Genomic DNA, 20,741 nt, shown 5'->3' on the forward strand with positions numbered 1-20,741 from the left:
AAAAATCTTTATTGCTGAAAGTCAAAGAAATGTGTGAGCATTGGAACCCATTACATCTTTCTTAGTGGGGGAAGAGTCCAAACTTTAAAAATGATGATTCTGCCTTTTAGTTTGTTACCAAATGAGTATGCTGCCGGTTTATTTTCAAAGGTCCTTTTATAAAAAGTTAAATAGTATTCTCACAAAATTTATTTGGCTGGGCAAAAAGGTTAAAATTGCGGAGGGTGGGGTAAATTTTCCAAATTTCTATAGATACCATCAAGCATTTATTATGTGGCAGGGTATGTATTGTATCCTACTTGAAGTCTTGGAGCATCTTCTAGATTGGCTTTATTTAGAATGGCAACTCATGTCTCCATTACGATTGTCATGTGTTGAGTATCAAATTACCCAGAATTTATAAGGACAATAGCATTCTTTTTGCCATATGGAAAACCTTAAAATTCATCAATAACTTAACATCTGTACTGGTACAACAGTCCACGTGTCAATCCTTATTGTTGAACTCCAAGATTCAAATTGGTGAGTCTAAGATCCTCTGGAAGAATTGGCTGCAGGCAGGCATACGTACATTAGATGATGTATTATCAAATGGGACAATGCTTGATTTTTCACGACTGCAACAATCATTTGCCATTACAAAGTCTCAAGCATATAAGTGATTGCAGTTGAAGTAGTCCATTCAGAAAGGGTTCCCTGATTGGCAAAATGTAAAGGATCAGTGTAGCTTGCCGGGCCTGTGCTTCCAGACAGATTTGCTAGGGCATCAGGCATCCAAGTGGTATAAATTGAATATCTGAAGTTTTGAATAAGAAACCAAAAGCTAGTCTTAAAGACATTTGGAGCATTGAGATAAAGCAGCAGATTTCTGCATCTCAATGGCCATGAATTTGGACTTGGAGGATGAGATGTACAGCGTCAGCATCTATGAGACTAACATGATTTTTTTTCTTGCATAGAATTTTTTGGACCCCTGTTAGATTACAAAAGCTAGATAGTTCAAAATCTAATAGATGCTGGCACTATCATCTTGACATAGGGACACTGGATAATCTGTTGTTCTATTGTCCTTTGATACTCAATTTTTGGAAGTCTATATGGGGACATATTAATTTGATTCTGGAGAGTGCGGTTCCGCTGTCGTATGAAGCGGTAATCTGTGGGACGTTATCTCCTACTCCACTAATAGATAGACATAAGAGCAGATTACTTGGTATAATGACTGGGGTAGCCATGCAAATGGTCACTAAAAATTTGGAGAATTTTGACTGATTAAATTTCACTTTTTGGTGGAATTCATTATGCTTGTGTTATAAATACAAGAAAATGAATTCTGAACTAATGGGTAATAACAAGTTGCTTAATCTGACATGGGGTCCATTGACCAGTTTTATTAATTTTAATTAAATGGTTTATTCCCTTATTACTGGTTTGATTTGCACATCCAGGGAAGGGGGTGGGTGGGAGGTAGAGGGATCTTATATTAGGATTTGTTTATTAACTACATGTATGTACTGGTGTAAGGTTTTATTGAATATATTGGAATTAGGGTAGGAAGGAGGGGGGAATATGGTTTTCTCATCTATTTATTGATAGATGTAAGTACTGTTTTTCAAACTACAGTGGAACCTTGGTTTACGAGCATAATTTATTCCAGAAGCATGCCTTTAAACCAATTTATACGTATATCAAAGTGGGTTTCCCAATAGGAAGTAAGTGAAACTCACTTGATTCATTCCCCCCCCCCCCCGAGGCTGCTCCATCTTACTCTCCACCGCCGAGGCCACCGGCGCTGTTCCACACTCCCCCCCGTGATCCGGCATCCCCCTCCTTGATCCGTTGTCTCTCCCCCCCTGCCGCGATCCGGCATCCCCCACCCACCCAAACACAATTGCTTACCCCGATCTGGCACCTGCACCAATGCACAGGACATGCCGGTGCCCGAAGAGCCTCCCTGTTGCTTGTACTGGACCTTGAACATCTGTGCATGCTCAAGGTCTTCTAATTCTCGCTCTCTCCAGCACTGGCATTTCCTGTGCGTTGGTACTGGTGCTGGTGCCAGATTGGGGTAAGTGATTGTGTTTGGGTGGGTGGGTGAGTGTAGGATGCCGGATCAGAGGGAGGGCCCACGCGAGCAGGGGGGTGCCGGATCGTGGTGGGGGATGCTGCATCGCAGGGGTGGGGCTCACAAACTGAGTCAAGCTCGGTTTCCGAGGTGCAGATTTTGCAAATGTTTTGCTTTTCTTGCAAAACACTTGCAAACTGCGGCACTCGTAAACCGAGGTTTGACTGTACTTGTATGTATTCCTTTATGCACTGTTTTTAAACTAAAAAATGAATAAAGATTTGTTTAAAAAACCAAAAAACTAACTTGTTATCTCCAGGTCAAAGTGAAAAACTAAACTCTAAATTAATGCTTCCCATACCTTGGGTTTTCAGGATAGCCATGATGAATATGTATGAGAGAAATTTGCATGGAGTGGAGGCAGTGCATGCACATTTATTTCATGAAAATCCATAGTAGAGATTCAGAAAGCTTTACTGGGGTCCCCCGGTCTTAGATCTAATGATATTCTCTTTTTGACAGAAAAGCACCTTTTTATGACAACTGCTTTCTCCATGCTCCAGATGGTCAGCCTCTTTGCACTTGTGATCGCAAGAAAGCTCAGTGGTATGTGGCCAAAGGAATAGGAGGTATGTCACATGGCTGAATGGCTTATTTGGAATGTTACAAACTTAGCTATGGAAGCCCAATGTGAGTTACTTTCATGAAATAAAAGTAATTGATTAAAATCTCACTGTTTAGAACATAAAAGCCATTTCAGAAACATATGAAATATACAATACCTGTACCTAAAAATTAATAAATGTCATTTGCATATGTGTTTACAGAAAGCATGGGATCCAGTTTTTACTTTCAAAATGTTTTCATGTGATGGTATTTTTATATCACATACCAGATCTTATCAGAACAGTGACGACAATCAGTTATAATCTTTGCTTAGAATGACCATAAAGCTGAAGAATTGCCCCTTTTCTGTATTCTTAGGGCATACAAAGCCAGCATATTTCAAAAGATCAATCACTCTGGAAAGCCACAGTGAATAGTTGTTCAGGTTCCTCTTATGTTTGTTTCCTGCTAGAGCTGGTGAGCAGTGATCCATTCATTGTGAAGCTAAGCTTTGAGCCATCTGGACGACCTGAGTCACAGGTGGATTATTATCTCACAGTCAAAGAGAACCTATGTGTGGTATGTGGCAAGCAGGAGTCATACATCCGGTGAGCTTGGCAATTAGAAGTCAGGATAAATCTGTTTGCACAAAGAATCTAAAACCCTCTTGACAGTATGGTATACATGGGTTGCCTATTCTCAACATGGTTAATGTTGACCTGCCTGCTTAAACTATACTCAGTGGGTCATTCCCAGATATTCAGCAGCACTTAACTGCACAGTGCCAATGAATATCCCCTTTGACCCTCATGTCACTGAGCCATTATTACTAGGGTGATCCATGGGCAGACCCATGTAAGAGCCAGCAGCTATGTGAGCACCAGCAATATTTGGTGCCACTGCCGCAGAGCTAAGTGAGCAGATAAAACCACTTAAGGCAGTCCTGTTTTTGCCCACTTATCCATGTAGGTGATAGTACCCATTTAACTTCCAGGTCAGCGGCTGAGCCTGCTCTTCAGTGGCAATGCTTGGACATGGCCCAGTGTTGAATGCTCAGCATTAATTTTGCTTCCGGCTGTCAGTAGGTTAAAAACCGCTGACTGCCTGGGCCCCAATATTATTTACTTGTAACATGATTGCAGAAAAAGTCCAGCTGGACTATCCAGTCTCTTAACTTGTATTTGTTCGTTAATTCAATTATATGATGCACTCAGTTTATTAATAATAGAGGGAAGGGTTGGTATTGAAGGGAAATGTATGAGCTTTTCCAGAGCTACTGTGGTTGAGTATATGCAATGCTCCCATCAGGCAGCAATTGTTTGATACCTACAGCTGTAGTGTGTCTAGAACAATGTGTCTCAAACTTTTTAAGCTCTGTCACACTAAACGGAGCAAATGTTTTTCACGGCACATTATAATTTAAATTATAAAACTGAAAAACCAACAAAAAATTAAATTTGAGAGTACCACTGTGCTGTGACACACATTTTGAGAGAAACTGGTCTAGAGAATGACACAGAGACAGAATTTGTCCCTGGCTCCGTCCCCACTGATAACTGCGAGAAACCATCCCATGACATTCTTTAGTGTCTGTCTCAACCTCAGTCCTTCTACGCCAGCATTCTTCAATGCAAGGCTTGAGGATCAGTGGCTGTACCCATTTATACTCTGATTCTTCTCTCACTTCTTAAAGAATGGCACAGGGATGGTTTTCCATGGTTAACTGCGGGGATAGGAACACATTCTGTCACCGTGTCATAAGAAGATTAAGTTTAAACAACAAAAAATTTTCCTTTTTTTCTCTTTCTTTCCTTTTCTATGTGAATGGAGTTGTTTTTGAAATTGTTTGGGTTTATATATTGTAAACCACTTTGATCCTTATTTTGGCTATATACGCGGTATAGAAAGTTTTTAATAAACATAAACATACTTTAAAGCAACACTCCCAAACTGGGCTGCCTAGCCAAAATGGCCACTAATCACTTCCAAAATTCATAGTTCTGTTCGGGTACAGAATACTTGTGAATAATTGAATATGTACCTGGCAACAATGCACTTCATTTTCACTTCTGTCCTAGTCTTTGATTATGAAATTGTGTGCAATAATTTTGGAATATAATATTCCTGTGTAAAATCTGACTGCCTCTGGTTTTGTGACAGAAAGAATATTGTTCCACATGAGTACAGGAGGCACTTCCCTATCCAGATGAAGGATCACAACTCCCATGATGTGCTGCTGCTGTGTACCTCCTGCCATGCTGTCTCTAACTACTATGACAACCAGCTGAAACAGAACTTAGCAGAGGAGTTCAGTGCCCCTATTGGCTGTGAGGAAGGGATTCGTCTGCTGGAGGACCCTTTGCGCAGGCAGGTGCGCTCAGGTGCCAGGGCGCTGCTCAGTGTAGAGAGCCTCCCTCACCAGAGGAAGGAAGAGCTGCTGAAAGGGATAAGGACTTTTTATGGCACTACAACTGTTACAACAGAGATGCTTCAAGAAGCAGCAGCAATGGAAACTAGGTAGGTTTGAAACCATTAAAGCATTACCTGAGCCGGTGAGCTCTACACAGGGAGATGTAAATAAAATGCTTTAGTTCATATTAAAGGCAGACATTTTCCCATTATCTCTTTCTAGACATGTTATAGGCCACCATTTTGAAAAAAGGGTAGGACACAACTGAGGGAAACCTATGTTTGTTATCCCTTGTTGTCTGAGACTCTCTGTGATCTAGACAGTTTCAAAGCATATCTGCAAGATTCAAGGGTTCCCCAAGGATCCATACTTTCACCCATGTTATTTAATTTGTTTCTTGCACCCCTACTAATCATTGCACAATCTGTTGGATTCACAGTTTATGCATACGCAGACGATATCCAACTTGTCCATCCAGTCCAGGTCCATAATCAAACTGAAATCATGGAAATTAATCAAAAATTACATCTAGTGTATGATTGGCTCTGCCAAAATCTCCTTTATCTCAATATAATAAAAACTAAATGTATGCTCTTCTCACAGAAATGTAATGAAACCCTTGCATTCCTATTACGTATTTCTTCAATCCCAATTCAGTTTGTACCAAACATCAATATCCTATGAGTGATCCTCGATAACACATTATCCTTTAATTCTCAAATTAGTTCAGTGGTGCAAAAATGCTTCTTTAAATTAAAGATAAGATCTCTCTCGTCACTACTCAACTCTAATTCAATTAACATTCTTATTCATTCATTAGTAATATCAACCCTTGATTATTGCAACTTCCTTTACCAGGGCATTACTCAAAAAGAGATTAGGAGAGTGCAAGTTATCCAAAATACTGCTTATAAAAATCATCTTTAACGCTAAGAAATTCGTTCATGTTACCCCCCTCCTTATTTTTATGCAATGCATGCTTTCCATTTACCCTTATGTATCAAGTTATGTCTGTACTGTTCATGTGAATCTCTTACCATTTTATATTTTTGACATTTTTATTTCTGTATAATTGTAAACCACTTTGTGTTTAAAAGCAGTATATCAAGACCAAATAAAACTTGATACTTGTATCTTGTCTCCCCGTTTTACCGTGTCAGCTATTTACTTCATTTTGCATCTTTGCTTTCCTGACTACACGACTTTAACTTTTCCAGATAATTTTGCTTGTCTTCCTCTTTCTTCAATCTTTTTGTAGTTTATGAAAGCTAACCTCTTATTCCTTACTTTCTCAGCTACTACTTTTGAGAACCAAAGTGGCCTTACTTACCTCTTCCTTCCTTACCTCACAAAAAGGTTCGTTGCCCTTATGATTACTCCTTTCAGTTTTGTCCACTGCATTTTCACTCCTTCCAGACATTGCCAGCCAGACAGTTCCTTGACATAATTCCTTGACAGTTCCTTGACATAATAGTTTGGGGTTTTTTTTAAGTCTTGAACCTTTGCTTTTGAATGAACCCTCTCTATACCCATCTTAATATTAAACCGTACCATGCAGTGATCACTGGATGCCAGATGGATCACCCACTGCAGCTGTGACTTACGTTCATTAAATCTAATCTTTATTTGTCTACTGCTTCTCCCTCTTTGTAATTTTAGGAGGCTTTACATTATCACTATTATATTTTATTCATGTTTGATTTGTTGTACTGTATGTGATTTTGTTTGTGTATATACTCTATTGTGACCTGCCTTGGGAAAGGCAGGGTATAAATAAATAAATACAAATACATAGATTTTCTCACATGGACAAACCAGGATATAGACTACATAAGTACGATTACAATAAAAGTTAGCTTAATTCCTGATTTAGGATCCATCCATATGTGGCGTTTTATACTCGGATCACACCACAACTTCCATGCTCTCCATTTATATTCTCATCCAACTCACCCAATTTCACCTTCCTCAAACTTTCATCGATATTCCTAGATCTGTTATAGGCAAATAATGGGAAATCCCTCAAAACCGGGTGTAATTGCACCAGATGCCAATGTTTTCTATTTATGGAAACAAAATATTTAGACAAGGTTGAGAATGGTATAACACATACTAATCTATCCGTATCCTCTTTATTCTGATATTTTAATTTAATTTAATTTTATTTGTTATATACCGCTATACCGTGAGGTTCAAAGCTGTTTACAGTAAAGATGCATTAAAGATACAAATAAAATAAAAATAAATAAAGATAGGTACTTGGAAGTTCTCTAACTGTCCTGAAGGCTCACAATCTAGGTAAAGTACCTGGAAAAAAAAAATTTAAATGGTAAAGATAGAAAAGATAAAAACAAAAATAGAGACAAGATATTAACATTCCAACAAGTATTCAGTGAATAGAATAAATTAGGATTACAGAATTGAGGTTCAGATTACATTAGATAGGAAATTATTTCTGGTTACGATACATAGAAGGTTATCTGGTTACTTTACATTACATTAAAATTACATTACATAGGAAGTTACATTACATTGGAAATTACATTACATAGGAAATTATTTCTGATTACGTTACATAGAGAATTATCTAGTTTCCTAACGATGTTTGGTAGATGGTTTCATAGGAGATGTTAGGAATCAGGTTGATTATTTGGGTTACCTGCTACTTTTTTGGGACGGTGAGAAGATGGTACTAGGGAGTGGACTATATTTGGGAAAGTTTTATAGAGGGGATATGAGGAAGGGGAGTTTAAGTAGATTGAATATACTTTTTGAAAAGGAGAGTTTTGATTTCTTTATGGAATGCTTTGAGGTCAGATGTTGTGGTTAACAATTTGGAGATGTATGGAGATATCTCAATAAAAGATGTCTATGCGCATAAAGCACTCAAGTATGCTTTCCTGATCACACTTTTAGGATACCCTCTTGACAAAAATCTTAGCCTGATTTTAAATTTTCTGTAACAAAAGTACAGATTCTTCTAAGGCGTAAAAATTGGCTAACAGGGTGTCTGATCTTTAAGAAAATGTTGAAAACACAATTATTTGTCAACGTCTTCATGTGCTAATGCCATTTTCTGTTAAAGCTTTACCGTCCTGTAAATGTTTTTATGGGTTTTGTCTTTCCATCTTGTAGGATGAATTTTTAAAAAGATTTTAATAATGATACCGTTAGTTAATGTTTTATTGTGTTTGTTCTGTCAAAACATGTTTTAGTATTTTTATTATATATACATGTAATTTTGTAAACCGCATAATGCGGTATATAAATTTTTAAATAAATAAATAAATGATATTCGCTGATCTGCCAAAATCAGGTCATGGACATGGTCAACAATTTTAGGCGTTAACACCGTTTGAGGCCTCCCAGACTTTGCTGCATCTTCAGTCTCAAAATCTCCAAGTTGAAAGATTGCACACCATTTCTTCACTGTGGAGTATGATGGGCATTTGCCACTCGATGTTTGTCTCATACATTCATGGATTTCCTTTGGAGTTTTTTCTGCAGGAATAGTAACTTCATAATGGTTCGGAGTTCCACATTTGAAAATTCCATACATTTTGTCGACATGGTTTAATCAATGATCTGAAACAATATAAAAATGTAGCATTACGATTCTTCAAATTGGCACTTTGAAAAATAAAATACTGTATTTTTCACTCCATAAGACGCACCTCACCATAAGATGCACCCCAGATTTAAAGAAAGAAAACAAGGAAAAAAACCATTCTGAACCAAATAGTATACTAATATATACCCAACACCTTTAAATTCCATCCCAGCCCCCCCCTCCCCAATCAATCAATCATCACTTTTACATACCCCACATAAACCTTTCTTCCAACTTCCCAAATTACAAACAATTTAAAATTCCCATCAAGGAAGAGAAAGGAAAAGCCAAGTCACTGAATAACCACCATGTTTCCAGATTCTGCTTGGAACATGCTCATCTCCAGATTTCCTCACTGCTGTCTCACCAAGTAGTAGAACTGAAAGATTCAAAGGCCAATATTCCTTCTATAAAGAGGCTTATTGATACAGCAGCCAGACAGTCAATCAATGGCCTACCTTTCTACAAAGCTCCAGGCTTAGTACACCAGATGGAAACAATGTAACATTAACAATAAAAATAAGTTTCAAAATACAAACGACATAAAAATAAAAGCCAAAATGTAATAAAAATAACTGTTCTAGTGCCTGCAGTGACACTTGTTTAGGAATCGTGGGAGTGAAGACAACATTCAAAAGCCAGTCTTCTTGGCTTTTTTTTCTAGGAAACCATTCTTAAGAGAAAGGAGGCCAGAGAAACTCAATAATCTTTGCCCAACACCAGAATTTGTATAACCATGTCAGCAATTTGGACCGAGGGACGTTGGGGCCAACGGTGCACAAGCGTGCTGCTGCGTGGGCGCGCGCCACTTCTGAATGGCTGCCTCAGTTCCCGTGAGGTGAGAAATGAGGCAGCCATTCAGAAGTGGGCGCTGGCTCCAACATGCCGGTAATCAGCAGGCAGCCGTCCTGTGAAGTTCTAGCAACCGGCACAATAAGGAAATGTCACGGGCCCAGGCATTAGCACGCTTGTGTGCTGCAGGCCCCGACAAGCAGCAGGCAGCCATCCACCAATCTCCAAAATTTAAAGGTACCTGGGGGGGTGTTGGTATATTTGCTTCATAAGATGCACCCTTATTTCCACCCACTTTTTTGGGGGAAAAGAGTGCGTCTTATGGAGCGAAAAATACGGTAACACTCTTTTTGGCTACAGTGGCAAAATAACACTCAAAATTTAGGAAGTTGGTTGGGCTGACAATTTTTCAGCAACCCCTCATAAATCAATTTGATTTAAATCAAATCCATCCTAGTATTCTCTGTATAAATCATGGTCATGGCAATAACTGCTAATTATGGACTATTTTAATTAACTATTTTGTAAACCAACAGCATCAATGCCCAGATTCTATAAATGGGGCACAAAGTTTATTGGCTTCAATTTAGATTTGTGAGTGCATCTTGCTATTCTGTAAAGATCCATGTGCAAAAATTTTAGCATGCAATTCAAAAAAGGGTCTTGGCCCTGGGAAGGGCATGAGTCAAGAGAGTTCACTAAAGATGCACACAATATTAAAGGACACTAGGAATCTGTGCCTAAATTAAATACCAGGATTTACACCAAATTTTGTTTAACGTAAATCCTCATGCACAAAGTTTGGCGTGGAAACCACATAGCATTAGGTATTAAATTCTGTTTCTTCATTTGCAACAAACTTATCCTAAATTTTATAAATTGCAATATCAATAAAATGGAGAAATGGTCTTTATTTTTCCCCCTCACCCAAAATAAATTTAATCTTCTGTGACCCAAAATTTCCATATTCAGATTCATTGCATGCCTTTAACTTGAGTAGGCTTTAAGTCCATATGATTTTTTTGGTTGTGATGCATTTTATAGCACCATTAAAATATATTGTATAGCAGTGTTTTTGGAGCATCTAAAAATAGTTCCTTCCTTTCAGTCATAGTAACATTGTAGATGATGGCAGATAAAGACCCGAATGGTCCATCCAGTCTGCTCAACCTGATTCAATTTAAAATTTTTATTTTTATTTAATTTTTTCTTCTTAGCTATTTCTGGGCAAGATCCAAAGCTTTACCCGGTACTGTGCTTGGGTTCCAACTGCCGAAATCTGTTAAGACTTACTCCAGCTCATGTACACCCTCCCAGCTATTGAAGCCCTCCCCTGCCCATCCTCCACCAAACGGCCATACACAGACACAGACCGTGCAAGTCTGTCCAGTAACTGGCCTAGTTCAATATTTAATATTATTTTCTGATTCTAAATCTTCTGTGTTCATCCCACGCTTCTTTGAACTCAGTCACAGTTTTACTCTCCACCACCTCTCTCGGGAGCGCATTCCAGGCATCCACCACCCTCTCCGTAAAGTAGAATTTCCTAACATTGCCCCTGAATCTACCACCCCTCAACCTCAAATTATGTCCTCTGGTTTTACCATTTTCCTTTCTCTGGAAAAGATTTTGTTCTACGTTAATACCCTTCAAGTATTTGAACGTCTGAATCATGTCTCCCCTGTCTCTCCTTTCCTCTAGGGTATACATATTCAGGGCTTCCAGTCTCTCCTCATACGTCTTCTGGCGCAAGCCTCCTATCATTTTCGTCGCCCTCCTCTGGACCGCCTCAAGTCTTGCAGTTACATCTGAAAAAGAGCTTCTATGGTCTCTAAAGTTCATGTAATACATTGCCTTAAAAGATAGGGCAATTTACAACCATTCTAGTAGTTATTTTTTTTTTCCATTGTAATACAGCTATTAGGACTCTGCAATAAGGAACTGCGTAATTATTTTTTGTATTAAAACTTTAGGGGGACCATCTTGTCCTGGTATGTAGTTAATTGTAGTTATAACCTAATGTAAAGTTTAGAGAAAAGGGAACAGTAACAATGCACCTGCTATAGAATGGAACATAAAGAATGATACATATTTTACAATATGTGCTGTTTTAAAGGTTACTAGGATTTGATAGGAGAGTGTGGCGTAGGAGAATGTGGTGTAGTGGTTAGATTTACAGTCTCAGCACCCTGAGGTTGTGGGTTCAAACCCCACACTGCTCCTTGTGAAAGTGTGGGAAAGTCACTTAATCCTCTACTACCCCAGGTACATTAGATAGATAGTGAGCCCGCTGGGACAGATAAGGAAAATGCTTGAAGTACCTGAATGTGAACTGCTTCGAGTGTGATTGTAAAACTACAAAAAGGCGGTATACAAGTCCCAATCCCTTTCCCTGATAAAGACATTAATTATGCTATGTTTAATTGTGTTTATATAAAGACATTAATTATGCTATGTTTAATTGTGTTTATAGGATTTTTAATGAAAGCTACATACCTCATGGACTGAAAGTGGTGCACTGCTATGCCAAGGGAGGTCTGCGGTCCCTGATGCAGCTAGAGAAGCGCTGGCGCCAGCACTTTCTGGACACCATGCAGCCCAACTACCTCCCGCAGCGGTGGTCAGTGGACCACAATCACAGCAAACTGCTCAGAGAGTTTGGGGATGATTTGGAGATCGGGTTGTCATGAGTGTCAAAAGCCTGAGAAAATGACAAGTATTAAGGCACTTATTAGCAGGATTCTCCAAGGAATGGAGTACATTTGCTTGGAAAGACTCATTTTGAAAGATGTGTTTGGGTGATTATTCTAAACCAGCGATACTTTTTTATCATCAGCAGGAAGTGTTTTTTTTTTTTTTTTCTCTTAAATTACTTTTCTTTTATTATTGTCGTATGTAGCGGTATTTGTCTTTTGGTTTATTTCAATATTGGGTTGAAAGAGATGACTATTTCTTACATCTGGAAAACATCAGTCTCCTCCCCAGTGAGTGTACTGCTACAAGTGTGTTTTTGTATATGTAATAATAGTGGGACAAAGTGAGACTTGCCCTTTGGAAGATTACCTCTCCCTTACCGGCTGCCATTTGACTCCTCCTAATCCCCTTTTCTCTAGTCCAGTAGAATTCACATTCAGTCTGTGAGAGCCACAAACAGTTTGGGTTTTTAAGCTCTCACTAATGAATATGTACAAAATTGATTGGCACACCTATCCCTTTACCGTATACAGATCAGTCTTGTGCATATTCATCAGGGATAGTCTGAAAACCTGACATTTGCAGACCTCAAGGACCAGAATTGAATACTTTCACTCTAATTCCTTTACACAGAGTTAAGATTGTGGGAATGTCTCAATGCTATTCTGTATGAATTTTTCACACATTTAAACTCTGCTAATATGATTTTTTTATGGCCTGATAGGTCTCCTGCTCTAAACCATCTGCACAGATACATCCTAAGCTGCAAAGGTCCTAGATTTTATCTTTGCATTAGAAGCTCGAAGTATAGATCTCATGTGCTTTGATAAGAGAAAACTTTTGCTTCTTTACCAAGGGTTTGCTTCTTTTTCTAAATTTTTGCTTTGCCTGTTTCAGCTTTGCACTTCTCCTACAGTAAGAGACCAATGAGTGTGACAGCCATTCCTAGCAATGCTTGAACAAGACTTTTATATCTCTTCACCTCCCAAGGCAGAATGTGTTGCTGCCTAGCACTGTACCAAGGGTATGTGGTACACCTGCTTAGGATAGAAATGTGAAGGGGCACAAAAATTGCTCCAAGCTCACTGGCAGTGACAAAGTGGATAGGTGGAGTAGGGGGGAGTGCAACTATTGTTTGGCACAGTTCTTTTGGTGCCGATGTATCTGTACAGTCTCCAGATTGAAAAGGCCAGGCCTAGGATGGAATCACATTGAGGTATACTGAGAGCAGTAAAGAAGGACTCATTTACCAGGGATAAATACCTTTTGAAAAGTGTTGTGTTTTTGTTCTTTCCCCCCCCCCCCCCTCTCTCTCTCTGTGCATTAGTTCTTAAAACACATTTTTAAAAAAATTAATGGAAAAGACCTGGAACATTTTTTCCCTGCCACACCTTTGTGGTTATCTGGTTTTCTAATGTCAGCAAAACACCAAGATAAGATTTTTCCTTAATATTGAATAGTGTCTTCGTTTTATATTAGTGTACTAGCTGGTTATCAGCTTGATTTTCAAACTTTACACAAGTAAGTTCTTAAAAGTTGTAGCTAGCGAGTGTCTTTTGTTTCTTTCTGTATTGTGTTCTTTGTTGAACAGTTGTCTGTCGTGACAGGAGAAGGGAAGAGAGTATGATACAGTTTTATGTTTATTATTAATGTGCCAGTCCTGTGTTTTGGTTTTCTGTTTATTATTAATGTGCCACTCCTGGGGTTTTGGTTTTCTGTTTTTATTTTGGCTCATATTTTCCTAAGCCTATATAAAGAACACCAAAAAGCAGCGGCCTGAGAGGGAATGTGACAGCTTTACAAGATACTTTAATAGTGACAGGCAGGTATTCCATTTCCTGGTACTTAATGTTTTTAATTATGGAAAACTCTGCCCCAGAAATGTTTCTAAAGCTGTACAATTTAAGAAAATAAATCCCAGTCTCCTAGGTAAATCTTGTCTTCTAGGTAGATGCTTTTGAGATAGTTTTGTATTATGAGCTTCTCCTTCCAAATACAGTAGATTGAAACTGTTTAATTCCTTGCTCTTTAATGGTGGTATTAATGAGTTAGTGAACGGCTTGTATTTTTTAAGAAATCCCACTGTTTCTGATTTTTATTGCCAAAATATTTTTCCTTTCATATTTTGAAAGGCCATATACAGTATGGGAATGAAGCATAAAAATATTATTTCTCTTAATTAAAGCCCTAGTTCTTTGATCTTTTGAAGTCATATTTATCTTTTTTAAAGGCAAAAGTCAGATAAACTATTTGGAAACGACCTTTTATGCTGACAGCAATGTCAGTAGGCTCTCTTCTTGTGTTTATTTATTTAAATCATAGGGATATTTTTATATTGGATTTGGTCGATGACATGATGTAAATTTATGTAAAATTGAATTAGCATAAGATTGTTTTCTTAATATAATAGTGTGTAGAGGAAGGGAAAATGTAACTTTTGGAGAACTGTCTCAAAAAGCACAGACACAAAGATCTGCAGTTTCTACTGTGAGCAGATTGATTGTTTGTTTTGTTTATTTATCCCCCACACTTATCCAGGACAAGTTACACATTTACACACAAAATACAACAGTACAGTTTACATTCAATACAACATCAACAGATCAAGGGAAAAGGTCCATAAGGCTATTTATTCACCACAACAAATTAAAATACCAATTAGCCTGATATGGTAAAGAACTGTTAATAATAATAAAAACAGCATTCAAATAAATTATAAAAATTGCTTACGCAAGACATAAAGTGTATCTGATTAAGAACTGTCTAAAACTAAACATGATAATATTCTATTAATGCAAAACTGTGATAAAAATGACTTCAAAACAGTGATGGAAGTAAAATAAAGACATTCTATCCAAGTGGTGTCTCCAGGTGTTCTCACCTACTTGGTTAGTACTGTAAAAAACAACAAAAAAACAACCAATATAAAGTCACAGTTAAAAAGGCAGATGTTTCAGAATCTGTGAGAGAAAAAAAAATCACATTTTCAGACAGAATTTAGTGGAAAACTTGCACTTACCAGCTCTTTATCCCTAAAATTCATAATTCCAGACAGTTTTACTTAAATGTGACCTATAAGGAGATTTGATTATCTTTTTTATACCTCCTACACATATATGAGGGAATGAGCTAGATCGGACCTTATGGCAGCATAGGATCTAATTCTGGGGGTGCTTGGGCTCTCCTCAATATCAAACAGTCTGATGGTGTCCAGCGAGAGGTCATTTCCATTGGGTTTAGCACAATATGATTTAGAAAAGTTGGCTCCTATGGATGGCAGCATTGGTTTGTGGATCAATTATCAATCTGCATCTGGAGAAAATAAGTCATTTTGAAAAAACAGGAATGTGTCTTCTTACAAATAGATTTCTCCCTTTAGGTGGTGCCAAATTTGGTAGGGATTTAGATGAATGAAAATTAGACTGTGCTTTTTCTCATACTGTCTCATTCTTTTCTACTTGTTTCTCCAAGATTTTGACTGATAATGAAATGTATATCTTTCTGAAAGGGTCCTTACATTTTGTTAAGATAGAAGATGCCTTGGAGAGTATTTCAAAGAAGGACTATATAATTATATTGTATTGAAATAGACATTGGCTCTTTGCTTTTAAAAGGTTATCTTTTTGCAAGTTTTCAACAAAAAGTGATTGGTTTTTTTTTTTTTTAATTGCAAGGGAAATTGGCCAAGGTAGTGGCTAGCTGTAGTTTAAAACCTGAAGTTAAGATTTCAAGTCTGGTGAAGTATATTAGACTTAATGCTAAAAACTCTGCAGCATTTGAAGGGTTGAGTTAGGAAATATGACAGTGTTGGAACAACAAAGAACATAAAAATCTGATATTCAACCACTACAAGACAAAACCAGAATAAAATGTTTCATTCTAACCAAGCTGATTGTTTTAAAAAAAATTAAAATAAAAAAATGTTATGCCCCAGTTTTCTTTGTAATGTTGGTCTAGCAGCTCCATGTCACTGCATGAATAGGCCAAAAGAAAACCATGCTTAAATTATGAATTCATTTTTATACTGTATCTCATATTTATTTAAAGCAGACCTTCATTTTCAGCAGGAATATATACACTCCTCCCTCCATATTCACGGAGTTAGGGGCAGAGCTGGCCCGCAAATATGGAAAATTTGCGAATAACTTTTGGGCTGACTCTGACCCACCTCTGCTTCTCTCCTGTGTTCCGGACCTTATCTAGCAGTGATGTGGAGCAGGAGCAATCTTCCTACACTCCTGTCCCATGCAGAGCTGTCATCAAAAATGGCTGCCGCGAGTGCCCGTTGTAGTCTCGTGAGACTGTATGTAGGTTCACACACCATGTACAGCCTTTGGGATGGATGTGATAGCCAAGGGGTGGTGGTGGTGGTTGTTTGGTGTGCTACCTGATTAATTTTCTCTTGCTAGTAGTTTTCCTGTGTCCTTGTGGGAAAGCCTTTGTTTGGTTAAATACGCCAATCTTAGACCTAAGAGTAAGTCAACAGTTGAACATGATGCAACAAAGAGCAAAATATTAATTCCAGTTGTTGCCAGTAATTGGTCTTGCAAGTTTTTTGTAAACACCCTGTCTTTCAGCAGGGCAGTTTTGAACCAGAGCTTTGCCAGAACAATACTGTTTTGTATGTAGGTGAAAGGAATCATCAGTTGCTATTAACACTGTCATGAGTGAGAATCCAGTCTTGGTGGCGAGGCTGACTCTTTTGTGTGTGTATTATATAAATATATTATGAGGCAGGCAGACTTTTCGTAATAAATAAAAAAAATAAAAATAAAAAGTAGCCTGCTTTATGGTGTATAGATCTGTAGATATACAAGGAATTTTATTTAATGTTTTAGATGATTGCATCATCTTCAGCTTCAGGTTGACACAGTTAAGTAATATAACTACATGAGAACTTCACGTTGCTACATGCAAGTTATAAAAATTAGTGTATAATTCAGTTATACACTACCCTCTCCATAAAGAAAAGTTGAGTAATTTAATACAAACAAAACTTCCAAAATGCAAGACTACCCAAAGCAGATCTTTTCCACAGTTACCTAATGTAAGGTAGTACAACTTAGATCTCAGTTGAAATCATATGGGCAGCCAGTGAAAATAATAAGAAGGTGGGGTGATCTGGATTCTGATATTGCAACCAGAAACTAAACAAGCAACAGACTTCTGAATAATTTGTAACCTGTGCAAGCTTTTTCAAAGGGAGCCCTGATAAGAGAACAGAAATAATCAACTTATGAAATAACCAGAGAGCACTCACAATCTTTTGTTATGTTGCAGTTAAGAAAGTCTTAGAGAATCCTAGTAATCTAACCACTTAAATGATTTATAGTATATTAAAGAACAGTTACAGATGAATGAAAAAATGTGCTGTTTTCTGCAAACCAAAAGTAATTTCTCTGATTTGTATTTAGTGCCTCTGAATTCATTTGTAAAAAGAGTGGTGCCTCCATTCAGCATTGCTAGAGTGCTCTGGCATTACTTCAGTCCTAATTATCTTGCTTTAGTAATCATAGTGCCTAATATTGCTTAAATATGTGATTCTTTTGCAAAGAAATATCTGTATAGTAAACTTGAAAACTTTTTGTAATATAGTGCCTGTATTTGTGTACATTTGCAATAAAGAGGCATCTTTTGTTAAATATCTCTTTTTCTTTTATGGTCTTTTCAAATTTATAGTAGCTAAGAGTCCTTTACCCCACACTGACTCCTTTTCTTCAAAATAAAGATTGTATCTGAAGAGTTTTGTCAAGGGTGTAGGGGGTAAACTATATATTCTTTGTAATATTTCTGGTACATGTTTAAGGACCTCTATTTTGTACAAATGGGAGAAATGCCACGATTGAGTGAAACTCCTTAAACAAGTGAAATGTGTCAGGAGCAGCTCTCATTTATTATTAAACTTTTTATTATGAGTAAATCAGTTCAAGCATTTTTATACTGCCTGTTCTGACATTTGTTCTTCTGCCCATTGATGTGTCTTGTATGTACTTTGGTATTTACTGTTTTAGCAGAATTACTTTTGGCCTAATTTCCATCTGCTAATTGGCTACCATGGAGGATTTATATTAAGCAGATCTCCACACTCTTCACACTTTCTCTGTGTCTCTCACTAGCTATTCTTACAAATCTGCCAGTTATAAGTGCATTATGTGGACAGTTTTCAAAATTATTACACCCAAAAAAGGGTTTGCCTACATAAATCAGTTGCCTGAAAACTGTATTCCCTCGGTGCAGCTAAAATGATGCATTTTCTTTTCCATTACATAGTAACATACATAGTAACATAGTAGATGACAGCAGATAAAGACCCGAATGGTCCATCCAGTCTGCCCAATCTGATTCAATTTAAATTTTTTTTTTTTTTTTTCCTTAGCTACTTCTGGGCAAGAATCCAAAGCTTTACCCTGTACTGTGCTTGGGTTCCAACTGCCGAAATCTCTGTTAAAACTTACTCCAGCCCATCTACACCCTCCCAGCCATTGAAGCCCTCCCCTGCCCATCCTCCACCAAACGGCCATACACAGACACAGACCGTGCAAGTCTGCCCAGTAACTGGCCTAGTTCAATATTTAATATTATTTTCTGATTCTAAATCTTCTGTGTTCATCTCGCGCTTCTTTGAACTCAGTCACAGTTTTACTCTCCACCACCTCTCTCGGGAGTGCATTCCAGGCATCCACTACCCAGAATTTCCTAATATTGCCCCTGAATCTACCACCCCTCAACCTCAAATTATGTCCTCTGGTTTTACCATTTTCCTTTCTCTGGAAAAGATTTTGTTCTACGTTAATACCCTTCAAGTATTTGAACGTCTGAATCATATCTCCCCTGTCTCTCCTTTCCTCTAGGATATACATATTCAGGGCTTCCAGTCTCTCCTCATACGTCTTCTGGCGCAAGCCTCCTATCATTTTCGTCGCCCTCCTCTGGACCGCCTCAAGTCTTCTTACGTCTTTCGCCAGATATAGTCTCCAAAACTGAACACAATACTCCAAGTGGGGCCTCACCAATGACCTGTACAGGGGCATCAACACCTTCTTCCTTCTACTGACTACGCCTCTCTTTATACAGCCCAGCATCCTTCTGGCAGCAGCCACTGTCTTGTCACACTGTTTTTTCTCCTTTAGATCTTCGGACACTATAACCCCAAGGTCCCTCTCCCTGTCCGTGCATATCAGCGTCTCTCCTCCCAGCATATACGGTTCCTTCCTATTATTAATCCCCAAATGCATTACTCTGCATTCCTTTGCATTGAATTTTAGTTGCCAGGCATTAGACCATTCCTCTAACTTTTGCAGATCCTTTTTCATCTTTTCCACTCCCTCTTCGGTGTCTACTCTGTTACAAATCTTGGTATCATCTGCAAAAAAGGCACACTTTTCCTTCTAACCCTTCAGCAATGTCACTCACAAACATATTGAACAGGATTGGCCCCAGCACCGAACCCTGAGGGACTCCACTAGTCACCTTTCCTTCCTTCGAGCGACTTCTTCACCACCACCCTCTGGCGTCTGTCCGACAGCCAGTTTCTGACCCAGTTCACCACTTTGGGTCCTAACTTCAGCCCTTCAAGTTTGTTCAACAGCCTCCTATGAGGAACTGTATCAAAGGCTTTGCTGAAATCCAAGTAAATTACATCTAGCATATGTCCTCGATCCAGCTCTCTGATCATCCAATCAAAAAATTCAATCAGGTTCGTTTGGCACGATTTACCTTTTGTAAAGCCATGTTGCCTCGGATCCTGTAACCCATTAGATTCAAGTAAGTACACTATCCTTTCTTTCAGCAACACTTGCATTATTTTTCCAACAACTGAAGTGAGGCTCACCGGCCTGTAGTTTCCTGCTTCATCCCTGTGACCACTTTTATGAATAGGGACCACATCCGCTCTCCTCCAATCCCCAGGAATCACTCCCGTCTCCAGAGATTTGTTGAACAACTCTAATAGGACTCGCCAGAACCTCTCTGAGCTCCCTTAGTATCCTGGGATGGATCCCGTCTGGTCCCATCGCTTTGTCCACCTTCAGTTTTTCAAGTTGCTTATAAACACCCTCCTCCGTGAACGGCGCAGAATCTACTCCATTTTCTCGTGTAACTTTGCCATACAATCTCGGTCCTTCTCCAGGATTTTCTTCTGTGAACACAGAACAGAAGTATTTGTTTAGCACATTTGCTTTCTCCTCATCACTCTCCACATATTTGTTCCCAGCATCTTTTAGCCTAGCAATTCCATTTTTTATCTTCCTCCTTTCACTAATATATCTGAAAAGATTTTTATCTCCCTTTTTTACATTTTTAGCCATTTGTTCTTCCGCCTGTGCCTTCGCCAAACGTATCTCTCTCTTGGCTTCTTTCAGTTTCACCCTGTAGTCCTTTCTGCTCTCCTCTTCTTGGGTTTTTTTTATATTTCACGAACGCCAACTCTTTCGCATTTATTTTAAGAACATAAGCAGTGCCTCCGCCGGGTCAGACCATAGGTCCATCCTGCCCAGCAGTCCGCTCCCGCGGCGGTCCAACAGGTCACGACCTGTCTGAATCACCAGAAGGGGCCCCCTTGCCAC

General features: G+C 38.4%; 1 protein-coding gene across 5 annotated transcripts in view; it reads left to right on the forward strand.

The window, feature by feature from the left end:
• The window catches only part of EXD2 (exonuclease 3'-5' domain containing 2), a 65,764-nt gene extending 47,943 nt beyond the window's left edge, over positions 1-17,821 (forward strand). For all 5 annotated transcript variants that reach the window (XM_033951103.1, XM_033951104.1, XM_033951102.1 and 2 more), the window contains exons 6-9: positions 2,588-2,694; positions 3,144-3,279; positions 4,832-5,188; positions 11,957-17,821. In XM_033951103.1, the coding sequence (XP_033806994.1) occupies positions 2,588-2,694; positions 3,144-3,279; positions 4,832-5,188; positions 11,957-12,173 (817 nt within the window). In that variant the 3' untranslated portion in view covers positions 12,174-17,821. The remainder of the gene's footprint in view (positions 1-2,587; positions 2,695-3,143; positions 3,280-4,831; positions 5,189-11,956) is intronic.
• The last annotated feature ends 2,920 nt before the right edge of the window (positions 17,822-20,741 follow it).

This window comes from Geotrypetes seraphini, chromosome 7, assembly GCF_902459505.1.
Source record: "Geotrypetes seraphini chromosome 7, aGeoSer1.1, whole genome shotgun sequence".
Classification (NCBI taxonomy): Eukaryota; Metazoa; Chordata; class Amphibia; order Gymnophiona; family Dermophiidae; genus Geotrypetes; species Geotrypetes seraphini.